At 45.5% G+C, this 21,349-nt stretch overlaps 1 protein-coding gene across 1 annotated transcript in view; it reads right to left on the reverse strand.

The window, feature by feature from the left end:
* GPR143 (G protein-coupled receptor 143) overlaps nucleotides 1–21,349 on the reverse strand; it is a 127,852-nt gene that overhangs the window by 21,029 nt on the left and 85,474 nt on the right. Inside the window, exons 6-7 of the mRNA XM_063955528.1 lie at nucleotides 20,372–20,480; nucleotides 14,168–14,285 (exon numbers count right to left, since the gene is read on the reverse strand). Of these exons, the coding sequence (XP_063811598.1) occupies nucleotides 14,168–14,285; nucleotides 20,372–20,480 (227 nt within the window). The remainder of the gene's footprint in view (nucleotides 1–14,167; nucleotides 14,286–20,371; nucleotides 20,481–21,349) is intronic.

The following is a 21,349-nucleotide window of genomic DNA, read 5'->3' on the forward strand; positions in this document are numbered from 1 at the left end:
GCCAATCAGAAGCGGGCGTGGTGAGCCAATCGCCGCTCGCCGCGTCAGTGGCCCCGCCCCGGCATCTGACGTCAGACGCCGGGCGGGAGCCAGGAGAAGAGACTGCGCGCGGGAGCGCGAAGAGAGAAGAGCCGGACGGGGAGCCAAGGCGGCGTGGACGAAGAAGACGGCAGCCGTGGGGAGAAGAGCTCCGGTGGCCGCTGAAGAGGCCGGAAGACGTCGGCCTGCAGGAGGAAGATGTCCACGGATCAGGTGAGGCCTCAGTGAGGCAAATTTCACCCCCTCCCTTTTCCTCCCTAGACCACCAGGGACGGGCATCAGGCCCGGGGACACAATTCAGGCACTAGGCCTGGGGCGCAGATAGGAGGTTGGGGCCAACATTTGATTAGGTGGTTTGGGCATTAGGCCCAAGCCACCTCAACGGCGCAGTAGGCGGGCATTAGGCCCGAGGGCACATAGTGGGCACTAGGCCCGTAAGGATAGTCAGGCCACCCGGCCTGTGGCACCGGTTAGGCGGGCATTAGGCCCGAGGGGCATATCAGGCAATAGGCCTGTGGGGCATTAGAGGGCATTAGACCCTAGTGTATTCTGGCCAATTAGGGCAGCATAAGGGGACCCTGGGCACTAGGCCCAGGTCACCCAACAAGGGACAAGTTAGGCGGGCGCTAGGCCCGTGGGTGAAGCCAGGCCTCCGGCCTGTGTGCAGTCAGGGGGCGCTAGGCCCAGTGAAGAAGTGTTTCCCCCGAGGTGAATAAAGGTGGCACTGGGCACTAGGCCCAGGCCACCCTGAGGTGTTTAGGTAGGCAGGTCCGCTTGACCTGAGCCCTATAGAAGGAAGTGTACAGGAGGTGGGCAGGCTGTGTGGCGCCCACCCCCTTCCAGCGGCAGGTAGGAATTTAAAGGGACAGCACCGTGTGATCTTGTATTCCGATATTGTGATGTATGTTGTTACCGTGCAGGGCAAAGTGTCTGTTTGTTTTAAGTTTGTGCATAGTTGTGTTGCACCACTCACACGAGCTAGTTTGAGGGCTCTGTTTATGTAGCTAGTGTAGCGGACGCACACTAGGGTTGTTCTAGGCCCTGCACGGCTGTTTCTCTCTTTGCCTCCTTACAGGGACCTGTAAGTGGAGAAGATCGGAGTACAAGACGTAGGACGGTGAGTAACATCGGTCTGTGTGTTCCTTCTGTGAGTGTCCCTATCTGTCTCCCTTCCTTCAGGGCGAACGGTGAGCCTTGCACGCCGGTGCAAGGTAGAATTTCCACCTGGTGCGAGAGTGCCAATAGGTGAAATTCGGGCTCTGAGGCGGATGCCTGGGATGACCCTCACCTAGCCCGAAAGTACTATTTTTCTCGGAATCGGAGGCCGTTTCGGTCCACAGTTAGGAGGACGGCACTCAGCAATCTCCTTCCTCCTAGGTCGTCGTGTCCGTGTCCGACGGAAGATTTGCCAGGTCCGTTGAAGGTTCCGGTACCTGAAGGTGAGAGAGAGCGGCGCCTGGTGAGTACCGAAAATACACCTGCACGGCAGCAGGCACCACCACACGCGCAGCCACACCTCTTACATAGTCATGATTAGAATGTCAACAAAACATCAGTTGTGTTGGATCTGCTTCCAGTGGTATCACTAATCCCAACCTCTAACCCTCCTTCTAGTGCCTAACATTACCCATCCCCTCCCATAGCCTAGCCCAAACCCTCCCTCTAGTACCTAATCCTAAACTCCGTCCCCCCCAAGTGCCTAACCTTAACCTTCCCCTCCTTTAACCTAACCTTAACCCTGTACTGCCACAGCCTATCCCTAACTTTCCGGAAGGCTCGCTGCAGAACGACAACATGTTGACATAGTGCAGATGCCGATGTGATCAATATCAACACTTTAACAATGTTAACATCATAATTGTCAAAATTGTAAATGTTGACAGTATGGGGGCTATTCAAATGTTTGCGAGGCAGGGAATACTAATGGACGTCTCTCGGAGCTATTCAAATGTTGCACTGATCAGATGCCCATTAGCTGCAACAAACACATATAAGTTCGTACCTCCGGAGGCTGAGAGCCGAAATGTGTTAAAACTGGGTGCAATAAGCGCTATAATAAAAGGGCGCCGACAACAATTGAATAGCAACAATGGGCACCCTTTAAATATCACTAAAGAACACACATTTGAAAAGCCCCCTATGACTATATCCCCAAAAATGTACTGTTCAGAATCAGATGCATTTTTACATCTTCTTTTGGTCGCCATTTTAATATTTAATGATGTACATAGGGGCTGATTCTGTTTTGGATGCAAGTAGCAATGCAAACGAATCTAGTGTGCAGACTGATCCAGCAAATATCACTATCTGTGCAATTCACATCAGTAAAGTATTTTCTTGGAGAAATGCAGTAGGAGAATAATTGGACAATATTCAACAATCAATTAACCAGTTTTGATAAGAGTGATATCGTTATAAGCAGAAATACCTAACATCATGAAGCAAAAAACAGAGTCTATTATTTATTAACCTTTGTTGATTAAATTCTCAAACAAGATATATCAACAATCAGTAGCATTTGTCTAAGGACCTCACTGACTGCAATAGTTCTATTAATGGCTTATAATAATTGTGAGGCAGTTAATTTGCCGACTGTCGGGATTCCGATGATCAGGATACTGACAGCCGACAATGCCGACAGCTCTAGTCTCAGCTCACAGGGGCTATTCCCACTCGTGGGTGTCCACGCAAGGTGGACTCTGCACTTGCCGCCCTGCCAGCATACTGACAGCTAGGATGCCGCTGTTAGTATACTGTTGAACAGCATCCTGCCACCAGTAAATCAAACTGATCCGCAATAATCTACTATGTATGTGACGATGGGGACACACTCACACCTAAAATATGATCTGCAGGATGAATAATGTAATAACTTCCTGTTAGTATGTCATCTGGATTATATGTGCAAATGTTGTGTTTATACTGTTTGGAGAGGTTGATCAATGGCATGGGGCTTTTTGGCCAGAGGTCTGTTTATTAAACAGCAGGTGGTCAGGCATACAAGCCAGAGAAGACACTATAGGACAGATTCAAATGTCCCCCCCCCCCCCCCCACCCCCATCCGCAATCACGCCCACTGGCAGTATTCTAATGTTGCTGGCGACGGGCATAACAAGTTCATTTCAGCTCGCTACCACTGGGGGTAGCAAGCTGAAATGCACGTAAAAAGACCCATTTGGGCACCCAAATGGGTCTTTTCACTATCGCGCCTATTACTTTACTTGTGTTTAGGTTCTTTGTGTGCCTAAACCCGACTGTAATGGGCATGATCAGCGCAATAGCGGGGGACATTTGAATATCGCCCCTCTATCTCTCGCCACTTTAGAGGTGTGAAACCCTTTTCCTAACCTGAGCCATAAAGCTGCCCACTTTGGACAATTCCCTCCTCTATTTAATGAGTTACAGTTACTTGGAAGTGGATGATGGATTAATTAAAATGTCTGGCAACCAGAGAGTTAAAAAACCTAAGTGTGGGGGCTTGGAGTAACTGCCAGCTGGAATAAGTATAAGGGACACTCATCATAAAGCATCCATTTTTGTGAGGAGACCAGATGGATGGTCAGAATGCATCGTAACTCCAGGAAGAGACCTCACTTCCACCATTGTTAGACCCTGTGCAGGTGATTGGAACTTTATTTTCTCCTTTATTTTCTTTCTTGAAATTGTAGTAACTTATGAGAACTTTAATACTTACTATAATTTTAGTAATGTTTTGTAACCTTAAGCTCACAAACTCATAAGGCCATAAGCTACTGATTCAAAGGTATATTTTTCTGGTAAAGTGGAACCAAAGAATTGCAGTGGGAGGAGCATTTCCCAGTCTAACTCTTGGTGGTGGCAGAATTGGTGTTTTAGTAATAAGGTAAACCGCAAACATCACCCATCATGACCATCCGTCTGAGTGCAGATGAGTTTGTGACAATGTAGTTAGGTATTGTGTCAGTCTAGTAGCTGCACAATGAAGGGATGGAGTATCATCCCTTTCCCTCCCCTTACAGCTCTCATTGGCTACTTAATGGGCACATCCTCCCTTCTCCCCCAACCAAAGCGAAGCCACCCTTCCTTCTCCAGAGGAGAAGGTCCTCTTAGACCATGCACCTCCCCACACCCCATTCCACAGGAGAAGGTATTGAATCACAGAAGAAAGATGGGAGGAAGATGAGGAAGAAAGAGAGACTCAACAGGAAAAGGGGAGGGAGAGAGAGAGATGGGAGGTAGAGGGGGAGAAAGATATGAGAGAAGGAAGTAGAGGAGAAAGAGAGAGATGATAGGGAGAGAGCTGAGAAAGTGGGGTAAGAGAGGGACAAACCTTGCAACACTGTTAACAATAGCTTACCACCCAGCAAATGAAGGGACCAAAATGCTAGCATACCATAATTTATTTTTAGAACACTGAAGATATGCCTTCATTCGACTAAACTTACTACATACCCACCAACAACGATGCGTTGTAAACCGGTACAAATTAGGAAAGAAGTTATGGCACGGGTAAAGGGGTTATGGCCCCACAGCGCTGCTATTTATTTCTAGAAAAATCCGGAGACACTGCACCTGGTCCAACCCCTGTTTTGGCCGGTACAGAACATAAAAACCAGTACTGTTGGAGGGTGTATTGCTATCATTTTCTGCACAGATTTATATTATACATTTAGTTATATTGATTGAAGGTAAATCCTTATAGGTTCTTTATGGGAAATGTATATGTAATTGATTTTTTTTTTTTCACTTTCAGAGGTTCTAACTTTATTTTGAGGTCTTTACAAACATTTATTCTGGAAGTAATCATGTAATCAGCTAGGTTTCTCATAAGGAATATATAGGATTAAGCAAAATCCTTTCATTTAACCTGTTTTTCTACCAAATGTCGGCCTTTCTTAGAGCTTTATAGCTAAGCTTTAAATTCTCATCCATCTGCTAACAGGAGATCAAGCTGAAGAACAGTGTGACAGTAAACAGATTTCAGCAACATGACATGTGACAAGAAGCGGACATTCTGAGGATATCTGGCCTTCTATATTCATAATTATCCTCATCAAGTTATAGTCATGAGATTGTGTGCTTGAGTTTTAGCGATTACCCTGAACTGAACTTCACTGTTTTGCGTCCTCACAGCAGCAGCACAAGCAATATAGTAAGATAATCTGTCAGCATAGAAGCAGGAGTGCTAAAAGGTCATATTACCTAAAATATACTGTATTTGATGCTTAAAATTACACTCCCACATAGGCTATTTAAAAAAAATAAAAAATCCAAGTGTGTCTTCTTCCAGGATGTGAGTATACTAACCTAGTCAGTCAGTCAGTCAGTCAGTCAGTCAGTCACAAAGCTACAGTACTCTGCTACATGATGACAGAGGAAGGAGGAAGGTGAGGGATTAAGATATGACTGTGCATGCTGAAAATGAATACAATAGATTTGTTAACATGGCCTGAATGTTGACATGTACAGAATGTCGGTTAGGCATCAACTATGATCATGGTTATGGTGTTATCAGGGTTAGCAATTGATTAGGGTTAGGATGCTATTGTGGTAGGCATATACTGAGAGTTAATCCCAATCCTGCTGCCGACATGCCAAATGTCAACATTCACATTTGACATTATGTCAGTTTTGACATTTGACATGCCAACATTCTTTACTCCTTGATATCCAAATATTAAGATAAAAGCGCTAGTACAGTGGTTCTTAACCTGAGTTCGATCGAACCCCAGGGGTTCGGTAAGTCAGTCTCAGGGGTTCGGCAGAGGTGTGTTCATTCCGTTCGCCAGGGTTGCCAGGTGCATTAATATACTTTTGCCATTCACACAATACTTTTATGGCATTTTCAATGTTTCACCATAAAAAACTGAAGGCTGTTGACGAATGGCAAAAAATGCCATACATGGCACAACCTGGCAGCCCTGCCGTTCACCCCACTCGTATGATTCGTGACGTCACGCTCAGCATCGCCATCATTGGCTGCTCGCTTGGCCTTGATATCTGTGCTGCAGGGAACTTGGTGCGCTCAGTAGTCGACTTGTGACTGTCGTGATTGAACGTCATTTGTGATTTCCTTTTTAATATTCCAATCCCTTCGTACTATGTCGAGCAAAATAAGAAAGTGGTCAGACGAATACGTACAATATGGATTCACGTGTATAACGGAATGCGATGGAAGTCAGCATCCTCAATGCATGATTTGCAATGCCAAGTTGAGCAAATCTAGTCTAGCACCGGCAAAACTAAGGGAACACTTCCTAAAGCTGCATGGAGATGGGGAATACAAGAACACAACGCTTGCTGAATTCAAGGTGAAGACAGCCAGTCACATTGATTTGCAGTAAATATTCATTGAGTTATGTTTTTGTGTGACATTCATGTTTTGTTGGTTTTGTTCTTTGAACACTGATTTTATGTGCAACTGATGCATGGTTCGTTTTGCACACTATTATAATATATATCTCTATGTTTTGAATTTGAAAAAAAAAAGAATTATTATTTTTCCAACTATGAAGGGTTCAGTGAATGCACGTATTAAACTTGCGGGGTTCAGTACCTCCAACAAGGTTAAGAACCACTGCGCTAGTACATAATATGACTGTGGTTGACATTATAATTGCAGGACTCTTAGAAAACTGTAAAAAAAATAATACTAGCAGGTTTAATGAAAATACTAAAAAAATTGAATAGTGGCTCATTTACAAAATAAAAACAAAACAGTCATGGGATTGTAGCTATAATTTAAATGTTTTTACTATTTAATCACTGTAATCCTTTGAAACATTACTATATAAAGAAAAGTTGCAATCACATTAAGTGTCTAATGCCTCTTTCAGACACACAGCAAAAACCTGGGTTTTTGCCTGTGAACGTGCACCGACGGGTCGACAGCCCTGTTCTGTACAAGCCTGTACACACTAGAATACGTGAAGGATGGAAGATGAGCGATTTCCCTTGAGACCCTGACAAATGATATTGCGCCTAATTCAGACTGGATCACTGCAGCGGCACTGCAGTGGGGGGGTGGGGGGGGGGGCAGACAGAGCTGGTCCTAGGCACTGCAGGTGGGGCAGACAGAGCTGGTCCTAGGCATATGTAAACATTTGACATGCCATGAGGCACAGGCAGCTTCTGCTGATTAAAATTATATGTGGCATGCCTAAATTCTGTGTCTGACTGTGGCTGTATCTGCATACAAAATACTACGTTACAGTGTATTTTTGGAAATCACTAACGTAGCATTTCGTATGCAGATACAGTCACAGTTGCACACAGAATATAGGCATGTCACATATCATTTTAATCAGCAGAAGCTTCTTGTGCATCCTAGCCACATAGCAATGCAAAAAAGGCGCTCAATGCTAGCAGAGCTGACAGATGACAACAGGCATCTCTTGCTTTATGGCGTATTGAGGCAAGATGTATGAAGACAAATCTGTATCCAAGAAGAGGCAGAGGTCACAGTATTAGCGGCCATGTGAGTGCTGTGTGTGTGTGGGTGGGTTGGTTGTGCAATAGTGTTGGGCATATGTGTAAGGGGCATTATGTGTGTCATGTGTATAAATGCATTAATAATGTGCGGCATATGTGTAAGGGACATTATGTGTGTCATTATGTGTATAAGGGCAATAATTATGTGCGGCATATGTGTATGGAACATTATGTGTATAAGTGCATTAATAAAGGTTGGCATAATGTGTAAGGCACATTATGTTTATAAGGACATTTATAATGTTTGTCCTATGTGTAAGGGGCATTACTGTTTGGTATTATGTGTATACATGCATTACTAATGTGTGGCATTATGTGTATATGGAGCTCTACTATGTGGTGTAAGGGGCAATACTGTGTGGTCTGATGTGAATAAAGAGCAATATGGTGTGGTGTAATGTGAATAAGGGGCAATGCAAATCTCATCAAGGGGCAAATCTCATCCTAACCCTCTGTTCTACGCTCTCTATGTACCCCATCTGTGTCACCCCTGTCTGTCTACCCCTCCCCTTTAGAATGTAAGCTCTCACGAGCAGGGCCCTCTTCCCTCATGTGCTTATCCTTTCTTACTTTAATAATCTTCAACTGCACCACATCCAGCAGTCTTCTGCCACCTGATACTTATTCCAGTGTCATCTGCTGATTTAACTATGTTTATTTACCCTGTACTTGTCCTATACTGTCATCAACTGTAAGTTGCTGTTTTCCTGTTTGATTATTTGTTTATGTATTCTGTAATTGGGCGCCGCGGAACCCTTGTGGCGCCATATAAATAAAGGATAATAATAATAATAATAAAATGCAGTGTGATGTAATGTGAATAAGGGGCACTACTGTGAGGAGTAACGTATATAGGCCCTCATTCCGAGTTGTTCGCTCGGTAAAAATCTTCGCATCGCAGCGATTTTCCGCTTAATGCGCATGCGCAATGTCCGCACTGCGACTGCGCCAAGTAAATTTGCTATGTAGTTAGGAATTTTACTCACGGCTTTTTCATCGTTCTGGCGATCGTAATGTGATTGACAGGAAATGGGTGTTACTGGGCGGAAACAGGCCGTTTTATGGGCGTGTGGGAAAAAACGCTACCGTTTCCGGAAAAAACGCAGGAGTGGCCGGAGGAACGGAGGAGTGTCTGGGCGAACGCTGGGTGTGTTTGTGACGTCAAACCAGGAACGACAAGCACTGAACTGATCGCAGATGCCGAGTAAGTTTGAAGCTACTCAGAAACTGCTACGAGGTGTGTAATCGCAATATTGCGAATACATCGATCGCAATTTTAAGATGCTAAGATTCACTCCCAGTAGGCGGCGGCTTAGCATGAGCAAATCTGCTAAAATCCGCTTGCGAGCGAACAACACGGAATGAGGGCCATAAGGTAAAGTTGTACTACTGTGTGATGTAACGTGAATAAGGGACACTATCGCGTCATAAAATGTGAATAAAGTTGCACTACTGTGTGGCATAATTTGAATTGGGGATACTGCTTTCCAGCAAAACACGCCCCATTTTGAATTGTGCGCTGAATGTGTGCACTGTTCCTATTTAAAATATAGGGGGTAGGAGCACCAAAAATGAGGACTACTATGGGTGAGAGGTGATGGTGCTGGGAAAGGGGTACAGGGTAAGAGGCGGAACTAGCAGCAGCGCCAGGGTGTACCAGCCAAAAGCTTGCCTAGGGCATCATATTGGTTAGGGCCGGCTCTGGGGGAAGATATAACATGTGCAGAGAGAGTTAGATTTGGATGGGGTGTGCTCAAACTGAAATCTAAATTGCAGTGTAAAAAAAATGCAGCCAGTATTTACTCTGCACAGAAACAAAATAACCCACCCAAATCTAATTAGGCCCATTATTTGCTGTGTACACACTTGAACAATTTGAATGATCTGAATGACGTTATCGCTCCCAACCATACCAATGTTTTTCCTGGGTAAAACCCAAGTCGCCTCTAGTGTGAATATATCCAACCCCTGGCTTTTTGACCCGGGTTTGAAGAAAATGCCTGATTGGCTGTTCGGCTTAAGGCTATAACATAATCCAGCTAAGTTTAGTCTATTACACAGCAGACTATGGAAATGCTGTATACTTACAGGAAGCTCATACACAAAAAGGGCAGATCTGACACTGAGGAATGGTAATACTGGCTGTTAGCTGGGTACGGGAGGAGGAATGTGAGTGGGAGCTCCTTAGTAAGAAAAAGTAAAAAAGAATTACCCGGTATGTAGCAAAGCTGTAAAGAAAAATGTATTTAAATAGGAAATAAAACCACCAGTGGCGGAACTAGCGAGTGGTGGGCCCAGGTGCGACAAAATGCTTTGGGCCCCCCTCATCCCGTTCAAGTCGACCCCCTCACCCCTGGAGAGGATCTGGTGAGGGGGGACCTGCTCAGGGCCAGGGAAATGGCAACAGTGCTGTAACTAGACATTTTAGCGCTGTGTGCAAGAAACGGCATCGGAGCCCCCCCCCCCCACTATGTAAAACAGGGGCAGTGCGCGCCGTAGGCGCGCGCAAAAAATATAGGGGCATGGCTTCATGGGGAAGGGGTGTGGTCACAAAATAATACCAATTCATATAACAGTGCACAGTAGTCTCCATTATTCAAATTACGTCGCACAGTAGCACCACTACACCATGTAGAGCCCCTTTTACACCTTACGGCGGACAGATTCCCCTTTTTACACATTACGGCAGACAGCGTCCCTTTTTTACACATTACGGCAGACAGCATACCGTTTTTGCACATTACGGCAGACAGCGTCCCCTTTTTACACATTACGGCAGACAGCGTCCCCTTTTTTACACATTACGGAAGACAGTGCCCCCTTTTTACACATTACGGCAGACAGCGCCGCCCCAGGGGGTGTATGTTACAGTTATCACCGGAGAGACAGGGAGGGATAGATTACAGCCTTCCTGTATGACCCAGGGATGGTGGTAAAAAAACGGAACAGTACGGACCATACAGGGAAGCTGTAATCTCTCCCCGTCTCCTTGGTCACTGCTGTCTCATACACCCCCTGGACTGGGATGGACAGGGACACGCAATTCCAACTCTACAATGGCTGATATTGCTGTAGGGGTCCAGACCGCTCTGGTTTTTACCAAATCTCCACCCTCCAACAGTCAGGACTGACAGAACCATGCTTAGACAGGAAGTAGTCAGTAGTATATATACAAAATAAATTTACTTTATTTACTTTTATTAAACTATACTTACTTTTATTGAAGTTGATCCTGGATTACAGTGGCAGTGGTCACTGGCAGCTATTCTTGCTGCTCCATGCATTTTCCTGCCTGAGGCTCCAGTCCTTGTCCCTTGTAGAAGGAGGCTGGGGAGGGGGCGGAGCTTCACGGACTGACTGAATGAAAAGCAGGGAAGGGAGTGGTGCTGCTGCTGCTGCCTGGCTTCCTGGTGCTACCAGCCAGGACTGTCAGTGACACTGTTGTCACACTCTGTAGAATAGCCAATCCAGTGAAGTAAGGGGGCGGAGCCATGGCGGCATGCAGCATCCGAGGCAACCAGCTCAGCCTCAGCTGCATCATTCACCCAGGTAGCAGCACAATAAACCAGGCGACTGTACTTACCCCCCCTTCCCCGCCCCCTTTCTTTAATCCGGCTCTCAGACTCTGCACGGACTGACACAGCTGCGTCAGCCTCCTCTCTCTCCTCCCGCACTGTCTCTCCCAGCTGGCTCCTTGGTAGGCTCTGGGTCAAGGTCGGATGTTACTGACGCCGCCCGCGACCAGAGCACAGAGGAGGTGAGCCGCCGCAATCCCCCCCTAACACCTCCTCCCATACACACACACTCCCGTGGCTGCTGCGTCCCGGCTGATCTTCTCCTCGGCAGGCGGCGGTGGCCCGCAGCACACAGCGGCATGTAATGAGTCAGTTTGACTCATTACAGCCGCGGTGGCTTTGGGCCCCTTGACAGGGGCGGGCCCCAGTGCAAGGCACTGCTTGCACTGGCGGTAGTTCCGCCTCTGAAAACCACATATTTGTCAGTTACATATAGCAGAGGCTAAATAATATACGTGAAAGTGTCACATTTACATACACTTCAAATTCCAGGGCAGACCCGGGTTCAGTGTGAATCAGGAGCGGAACTGTGGGAGGCAGTGGAGTCGGCTGCCGCCGGGCTCCTGACCTCAAGGGGGCACTTCTCCACTATCTCCCGCTGACGATCGCTCGCTGCTACTTTTTTTTATGATTCTTACAGATGGAGGAGCTGTGTCCGTGACACGGAAGCTGCCTCCTGTATACAGAGAGCTGGCACTGGCTGCAGCTAGGGGGAGCTCCAGAGCGCAGCTCCTCCCGGCCCCTTCCATTTAAGCAAGCCAGCTCTCTGTTCCTCCACCAGGCTGATGATAGCCAAAGGTAGGCACTGGCCTCAAGCTGCACTGTGGTGGGGAAGGTGTAGTTGGGGGTGCTGGGGGGCTTTGATAAATGTTGGAAGCACTGTGTTTTGTGTGTGTGTTTTTAAGGAAAGTTGTGTGTTCAAGTAAAAAAGGCATGTGTTTGTGTAAGTGAGAGGCATGTGTAAGTGAGAGGCATGTGTGTGTGTAAGTGAGAGGCATGTGTAAGTGAGAGGCATGTGTGTGTGTAAGTGAGAGGCATGTGTGAGTGAGAGGCATGTGTGTGTGTAAGTGAGAGGCATGTGTAAGTGAGAGGCATGTGTGAGTGAGAGGCATGTGTGTGTAAGTGAGATGCATGTGTAAGTGAGTGGCATGTGTGTGTAAGTGAGAGGCATGTGTGAGAAGCATGTGTGTGTGTAAGTGATAGGCATGTGTAAGTGAGAGGCATGTGTGTGTGTGTGTGTGTAAGTGAGAGGCATGTGTGTGAGAGGCATGTGTGTGTAAGTGAGAGGCGTGTGTGTGTGTGTGTGAGAGGCATGCGTGTGTGTGAGAGGCATGTGTGTGTGAGAGGCATGTGTGTGTAAGTGAGAGGCATGTGTGTGCACATGTGTGAGAGGCATGGATTAAAGGAGGCATTTGAGCATTTCTACAGGACTATGGGGGTCATTCCGACCCGTTCGCACGCAGCGGTTTCTCACTGCGGTGCGAACGGGTGCGGAATGCGCAGAGGCGACCGCTAAGAAGATTGACAGGAAGGAGGCGTGGCAGGGCGGATCCGGACCATTGGAGACCGTTTTCGGGGAGTGGAGAGTAAAACGCAGACGTGTCCAGGGCGGAGGTGTGACGTCAAAGCCGGGCCCATCATCGCTGGATCCATTGCACAGGGTAAGTATGTCCAGGGCTAGTCTACTTGTGTTTGAAAGTTTTTTAGCTTAGCAGGGCTGCACAAGCGATCGCAGTCCTGCTAAGCTAAAATACACTCCCCCGTAAGCGTGGACTATTGATCGCAGCAGCAGCTAAAAGTTGCTGGCTGCGATCAACTCAGAATGACCACCCATGTACAGAGCACACACCTGGTCTGGGTACACACTACCTTACAAATATATGGAGGGGTGTCCATTTCTGAGTGTGTGTGTGGCATGTGTGTGAGTGTGTAAGTGAGAGGCATGTGTGTGTTTAAGTGAAAGCGGCGTGTGTGTGTTTTTAAGTGAAGGAGGCGTGTGTGTGTGTGTGTGAGTGAAAGAGGCATGTGTGTGTTTTTAAGTGAAAGAGGCATGTGTGTGTTTAAGTGAAAGGCGTTTGTGTGTTAAAGTGAAAGCGGCGTGTGTGTATGTTTAAGTGAAAGAGGCGTGTGTGTGCTTTTAAGTGAATGAGGTGTTTGTGTGTTTTTTATATATATCGGCACACCGCTGCACCAAAGCATCTCCATCGAGACCTGCTGGTGGGTGAGGGAGCACTGTACGTGTACTATAAAGGTATGCTGGTATCTGTTTTTATTGTAATGACTGACTTGGAGTGCGTCCACTTTTTATGTGTATCTATATTACTATTGGGAAAGGTACCTGAGCACGCTACTACTGTTCACCCTGAGTGCCGGATAGTTACATATGGTATGTGTGTGTATATGTAGGGGGGCACCAACATTTATCATGCCTCCGGGCAACTGGGACGAACTTATGCCACTGGTGTGAATGCATCCAACCTGAGAATTTCCCAGGTTTTTGATGTAGTGTGAAAGGGGATCTTGGGATGAGACCTGGGAAATTCATGGGTTGATAGATTTGGGTCGTACCCATGTATTTCCTGGATCTTATGTCTGAAAGGAACACTGTATAAAAAATATAAGGAATATATAAGCAATCACAAAAAAACTATTTGCAAATTTTGAGATTTTTTTCTCAGATTTTAAAATTACCCAATCCACCAATCTCCATACACTACAGATGTTTCTCAGTGATTTGCAGACCATTTTCAGCAAATACTGATCTGCCAATCTTAAAAGGCTCATCAGTTTACTAGAAGCGGTCTGCAAATCTGCTGATTGTTGTCATACTGTACACTAGCAATATACAGCTCCAATTGATCTGTGAAATCCAACATGTTGGACAGCCTGATTTACCAATCCCAATCACTTTTTTGTTGGAATCTGCAATCTGTGAACACCATACTGTGCATTGCAGATTTATTTACACATTCATCTGCAAAACTCCAAATTGCCCCAATTGATTGCTGATGTATGGGGCCTTTAGTCAGGGCATATTTCATTAGTTAGAGTATGCAAGTTGATTAAAGTCGTGCTTGGCTTACCATGATGAACCATGTGATAAGAGCAGCATTCCGGACATTTTTCAGCTGATCTGCATTGACGTCTGGCTGCATTTCCAAATAGAACAAAAGGCTCTCATTGATAATATTGGACAGCCAACTGATGAAAAGATTTTAAAAATAAATAAATAAAGTATTAGTGTCAGTAATGGTTAGAGCAGATGCATTTCTTACAACCCCATAATGGTTAAAAGCAGACACATTTGTTACAAGCCATCCTCCCCACAAACACACAGCCCTTTGTAAAAAAAAACTATTCAATTTTTTAGAATATTGGGGAATACTGGAACACTTTTTACCTCATGTTTTGTCATTTACTAGCAACAAAATTAAATTATTCAATGTGCCAATATAAGTTGAAGCTAGAAAAAAATAAATGATATACTCACTATTTACCAGCCCATCAAAATGATGAAGCTGCTGGGAACATACGCAGCCAGATCTACGTCCATCGCCTCACATGCTGGGGGCTGCCCAGCACAGGGTTAGGCCGCCCAGCATGTGTGACAGGCCACCTCCAAATGCGTCCACAATTACATTGTGGACGCATTGAATTAAGATTGACCCGCCCCAGTTCAGCCAACCACACTGCCCCCATGCTGCGTCGCCCCGCGAACGCCCGCCGCTGTCAATCACATTGCGGCTATATCCTTCCGCGATGCAGCTTCAATGTATAAAGTCACGTAGGCGTAGTGCACCAGATGTGCATGCACAGTTTGCCAATGCTGGCAAACTGCGCTGTGGGCCTCTGATGCGGCCAGCTCTAAACCAGCCCATATGTCATGCTGTAGTGCATAGGGCTGTGTGTGTGTGTGTGTGCGTGCGCAAAGGCCTGAATGGAGCGACAGTTGAATAGCTCCTTCGGGTGCCATCATAGAGGTGAGGCACAGCGTTAGCCTTTTATTATACAGGATAAGAACTATAATTACATTTGTGTGTTAAATATCATAGCATTCTTACCACTACAGTTTTCTGTTTACAGAATCTAATAGGCTTAAAAGGGACCAATAAATAAAATGGATTAAAATATTCTGAGGAATTTCTAAATCAATCTCCATATCTAATATAATTTTTTATTATTATTATTATTACCAACATCCTCCTAAACCTACTAACATTTGACTAAGAATGGTCAGCTGTGCTTTGGAGCCATCTGCTCCCCAATCTGCATTGCAGACTATTTCAGGTTTTAAAGTTTAAGTCCATAAAAACCTTCATTTTAATGAGCTAGTGCCTTTTAAGTATCTCAAGGTCCTCTTAAACGCTGACCAATGCTGTTTTCCAGGATTCAGTGAAAACTAGCAAATGTGTCTCCCAGTACCCCTCATATAGAACCTCTCTGCCATCTCCCAGCACAGCACTCTTCATCCAGCAGCACAGATCAAAGCAACACCCCTCACAGCAGTCAACTCAGCACCCATTCATGGGACTACATTTACAGTAGATCATACAAAGGGGTGTGTAGTATGTTATGCCGGTGGCCGGGATCCTGACCGCCGGCATGCCGGCAGCTGGGCGAGCGCAAATGAGACACTTGTGGGCTCACTGCGCTCGCCACGCTGCGGGCACGGTGGCACACAACGCGCACCATGCTATTTATTCTCCTTCCAAGGGGGTCGTGGACCCCCAATAGAGAGAATAGCTGTCGGTATGCCGGCTGTCGGGTTTCCGGTGCATGTATACTGAGCGCCGGGATACCAACAGCCGGCATACTGAATACCACCCTACAAAGGGGAAGATCTTGAAGTGGAGCTTTCTTCACCAAAAAGCAGCTGTTTATGACGAGACATCATAACCAGATACCACGTGTGCACATTAAAATTCTTTTACTATATATCTTACTATTTATGTCTTACTATTGCTACTGTATTAGATATCTTACGATTCATATTACTCCTCAATAAAACTTTGCACACATCATACATTTCAAAAAGGACCGTGTATTTGGATTTACAACAGAATTTACCTGTTATCTAACTCATTTGAAAGGTGAATAAAATATACAGAACTGATACGATTCACCATTCCTGGGTATCTTTCCCAATGCCCCAGGGGGTGGTCTTCAGTATGCCGGCTGTCGGGATCCCGGTGCACAGTATACCGGTGCCGGGATCCCGACAGCCGGCATACCGACACTTATTCTCTCTCGTGGGGGTCCACGAATCCCCCTGGAGGGAGAATAAAATTGCGTGCACCGTGCCTGCAGCGTGGTGAGCGCAGCGAGCCCGCAAGGGGCTCATTTGCGCTCGTCAAACTGTCGGTATGCTGGCGGTCGGGCACCCGGCGCCGGTATGCTGGTCACCGGGAGCCCGACCGCCGGCATACCATACTACACCCGCCCCAGGTGTTGGGATCATTAGAGAGCACAGAAAGCTAATTACCACTATGGTTAGCAGTACCGCTTCACAGCACTGAGGTCATGGGTTCAATTCCCACCATGGCCCTAACTGTGTAGAGTTTGTATATTCTCCCCGTACTTGCGTGGGTTTCCTTCGGGTACTCCGGTTTCCTCCCACAATCCAAAAATATACTGGTTGGTTAATTGGCTACCAACAAAATTAACCCTAGTGTGAATGTCTGTGTGTTCATGTGATAGGGAATATAGATTGTAAGCTCCACTGGAGCAGGGACTGATGTGAATGGGCAAATATTCTATGTAAAAGCGCTGCGGGATATGTGTGTGCTATATAAATAACTGGTAATAAATAAATAAAAATACAGAGACCCCTTAGGGACTAGGAAACAACATATATTAACAGATTTGCCCAGTCAGACCTCACAGGTGCATGCAAAAAAGTATTGATTCAACCTTCAAGATCAACACAAGTGAAATGCATCTACGGTATGTTTAATTTCAGATGAGAGCTCCCAGCACGTGAACAGTCAAGAAAGGCTGACTGATTATCTGTATTCTGGCAGCTGAATTCCTACACTCAGCAATAGTCACATTGATATGCAACTGGCCATTACATGCTCCCTAAACTTGTTAGTGTAATGGATTTTGTGAACCTTATAATTACAGAAACCAAAAGCTTGCAGGATTCAGGAACCAAACAGGCTGTTTTTTAATAGCAAAAACTGTTTTAGTGCTACAGCTGAATTCACAACATGTCTGTAATTGATACCTTGAATTGGAAGAAGTGTATCAATTATTCTAAATTAGCCATGAATTAACCTCAGACCTACAGTTTCTGAAATTAAATAGACTGTGTTCTGTGTGTTGGCGTGCGCGCGGGCGTGTGTGGGTATATATGTATCCACGGTCAATTCACAGTATTCTGACCACCTCCTACATTTGACGTCGGTAGCACGTAGCCCATGAAGTATGTCACGTGTCATGTGCTGGCCTGGTGGATATATAAAGTGTGCGATAGGCCGTCTGAACACATATCACTCTGTTATGGGTAAAATGGGGCGATTTATCCGAGTTGCAAAAAGTGATGATTATCAGCTTTCAGGCCAAGGGTGGCAGTATATATGAAACAGAGCGGTTTGTGAGCTGTTCAAGTGCTGCTGTGGTGAAGGTGTATCGTGACTGGACAAATGGCACCATTGTGAATAACTGACGTGGAAACTGTGGAGCACCACAAGCCACTGATGTGAGAGATGAACGTCTGCTACAAAGGTGCATGAGGGCTGACCGACACACTACAGTGGAGCAGCTCACTGTCAAAATGAACCTGGGGGTTACCAGACGTGTGTCTAAAACGATAGTTCTGAAGCAGTAACTCTGGCTATTAGCTGGTGGTCATAATAATGTAACTCGAATATATATATATATATATATATATATATATATATACATATAGGACTGTGCAAAAATTTTAGGCAGGAGTGCAAAAAATGCTGCAAAGTAAGACTACTTTTAAAAATGGAAATGTCAGTACACTTGCACACAGTTTTTGAAGGCACTCGACAGAGAGGTTATTCCAAACATCTTGAAGAACTAACCACAGATCTTCTGTGGATGTAGGCTTGCTCAAATCCTTCTGTCTCTTCATGTAATCCCTGACAGACTCAATGATGTTGAGATCAATGCTCTGTGGGGGCCATATCATCACTTCCAGGACTCTTTTTTCTTCTTTATGCTGAAGATATTGTAGTTCTTAATGACATTGGCTGTATGTTTGGGGTTGTTGTCCTGCTGCAGAATATATTTGGAGCCAATCAGACACCTCCCTGATGGTATTACATGATGGATAAGTACCTGCTTTTATTTCTCAGCATTGAGGACGCCATTAATCCTGACCAAGGGGGTAATTCCAAGTTGATCGCAGCAGGAAAATTTTTAGCAGTTGGGCAAAACCATGTGCACTGCAGGAGGGGCAGATATAACATGTGCAGAGAGAGTTAGATTTGGGTGGGTTATTTTGTTTCAGTGCAGGGTAAATACTGGCTGCTTTATTTTTACACTGCAATTTAGATTGCAGATTGAACACACCACACCCAAATCTAACTCTCTCTGCACATGTTATATCTGCCCCTCCTGCAGTGCACATGGTTTTGCCCAACTGCTAAAAAATTTCCTGCTGCGATCAACTTGGAATTACCCCCCAAATCCCCAACTTCATTTGCTGAAATGCAGCCCCATTCTTGCAAGAAGCCCCGACCATGCTTCATTGTTGCCTGCAGACACTCATTATTGTTCAGCGAACAAACTTCCTTATGTTACATCAGTCCAGAGCACCTGCTGCCATTTTTCTGAATCCCAGTTCTTATGTTTTTGTGCATAGTTGAGTCGCTTGGCCTTGTTTCCACGTTGAATATATGGCTTTTCAGATGCAATTATCCCATGAAGACCACTTCTGGCCAGACTTTTCCGAACAGTAGATGTGTGTACCTGGGTTTTTGCACATTTTTGCTTGGGAGGCTGCATCCACTGCATTTGTGCCTGAACAGCAGAACAAATTAATTACTGCCAGCAAGTACCCTCTAACGACGGGCACCCAAATAACAACTAAATCACAATCTCTTACTTTAACTCAACTAGTAGCTGACATGGCACCTTAATTACTCATACCACCTCCACTAACTACCAGGACTGGTCAGAGTAGCCACAGAGCATATAACTCATACAGAGATGCAGCGTATTAGTGCCCATAGACAGAAGTATAGATAGTATCCAAGTTTCAATAGCAGCAGTAACAATAACTAATGAAGCAAAGGAGTCGATAAATAAATGGTGAGGGATGTTGATGGAATAGAATAGGAAGGCAGGGAAGGTAGGAGCAGTTTCAGGGCCGTCTTAACAGCTGTGTAGGTGGCCCCTGGCCAAAGCAATGCACTGGGGCCCATACCCATCCTCCAGTGGTAGGGGTGCTATCAGCGGCAGTTTTGAAGTCTTCTGCTCAGCAAGTAGGATCTGGAGCAGTAATTTCTGCTAATTACTCCTTTACTGCACATATGGTTGGAGATGGGGCTGGAGGGAAACACTAAACTGTACAAGGGGCATTGGGCTGAATGAAGGGGCCCTGGTATATGACTTCCATGGTAGTAGGGGATGTATAATATGCAGGGGAGGGGTGGACAGTGGAGTTGGCTTAATATTCATCATTTTCCGGTGGGAGGGCTGCTTGCTTGACTGCAGATATCTCCAGTTCCTGGAAATAGATTTCTTAGCTTTCAATGGGATAAAACACTAGCGAGTCACACCTTTCAGGAGGTAATGGGGAGATCAGAGTTCAGGAGCCAGAGCAATCCACTGACAACAATATAAAACTGCATACCAGGCGTTTGGAGCTGGAGCAGGCACCAGCTGCTGGAAGGCTGATATCTTTGGTTCTGGGCAAAGTAGAGACAAGCTGCCAGTGTCCAACAAAAGGGGAGATTTCCAGATTTTGAATTATACAAGAAAAAAACCCTCTAAGTCAGACAGAACCCGAGATGGGAAGAGCAATTAACAGACTCAGATGGAGACCACTGCTTGAAGTCAGATGTCTCCGGTTTCAAAAATCTGGTACCCATGGAAAAATGGGACCCTCAGCTATCAGCATAGGGACCTTATACTACTGGGGCCCTTGGGCAACTGTCCATTGAGCCCATATGAAATAACAGCCCTGGGTAGGTTGTCACCTGGGTGATTAGGCATATGCTAGGGTGTATCAATTACAATTGTTCAGTTCAATCATGCAGTTAGGGGGGTTTTTCTTCAATTTTGCAGAACATAACAAAACAAGAAACAGTTACCATATCACGAAGACCAGCATGATCTTGAAAAATCGTATCTGAATTTCTGTTCCTAGGCGTCTTTCATTCTCAGTATAGATTCCTTGTCTTCTTTTTAATAATAAGGCAACTAGTAAGACATGATAAAACAACAATGTTCACTGAGAATTGCAAATATAAAAAGTTTGCATAATTCCTAACAGAGATGTTCTGGTAAATTGCTATGTCTTAAACCTAATATTTTAGCAGGAATATCAGAAATCTACTGTTGGCATACACCTCACCTATTACAATTACTTTCCATTCAGTATTAAGTTTCAGCATTTGGGTTCTACCAAGACTGTAATATAGCGTCAAATAGAAATTGTTAAATGAGCAGAGCAAGTGATGACTAGGGGGCTTATTTACTAAACAGCAGCTTTTAAAAACAGGCAATTTTATTAAATAAATCCCTAGGAAGGGACAAGGTCTGAAAATTCTGATCAATAGCAGACAGGCTTTGGTACTAGAAGGGGCGAGGTCAATTCCTGGAGGTGTGGCTATGCCCCACTCTGCGTATGCGGGGAGATGTATTATAGCGTCACATAATGTGCCGCTATAGCGCTTCCTGCTTCGCCTCTCTTTGCCAAGGTGAAGCAGGGAGGTACACAGACGAGATGTCTCATTTACCGTAGTGGGGGCGTGATCTCCGCCAGAGCACACAGTGCATCAGCTTATTGCTGATGCTCTTATGCACTGTTTCTCTCCTCCCAGCTGGCTCCACTTTGCATGCACGAGATCTCGCTAGCATCGCAAGATCTCACATGCAGCCAGGAGCCGGCAGCCACAGCAGTCAATACAGTGGCTGTGACTGGGGCAACGACACCTGCTACTGACCGTTCATACATTGCCCTGCACATTGGCAAGCTATCTTCTAGATAGCAGTGCTGCTGATGAAAGGGGCCATTTAACACTTATTGGCACAGTAATACAGGGGGGAGAAGCAGTATCAGTGCACAT

The sequence above is a fragment of the Pseudophryne corroboree genome, chromosome 2 (assembly GCF_028390025.1).
Source record: "Pseudophryne corroboree isolate aPseCor3 chromosome 2, aPseCor3.hap2, whole genome shotgun sequence".
Taxonomy (NCBI): Eukaryota; Metazoa; Chordata; class Amphibia; order Anura; family Myobatrachidae; genus Pseudophryne; species Pseudophryne corroboree.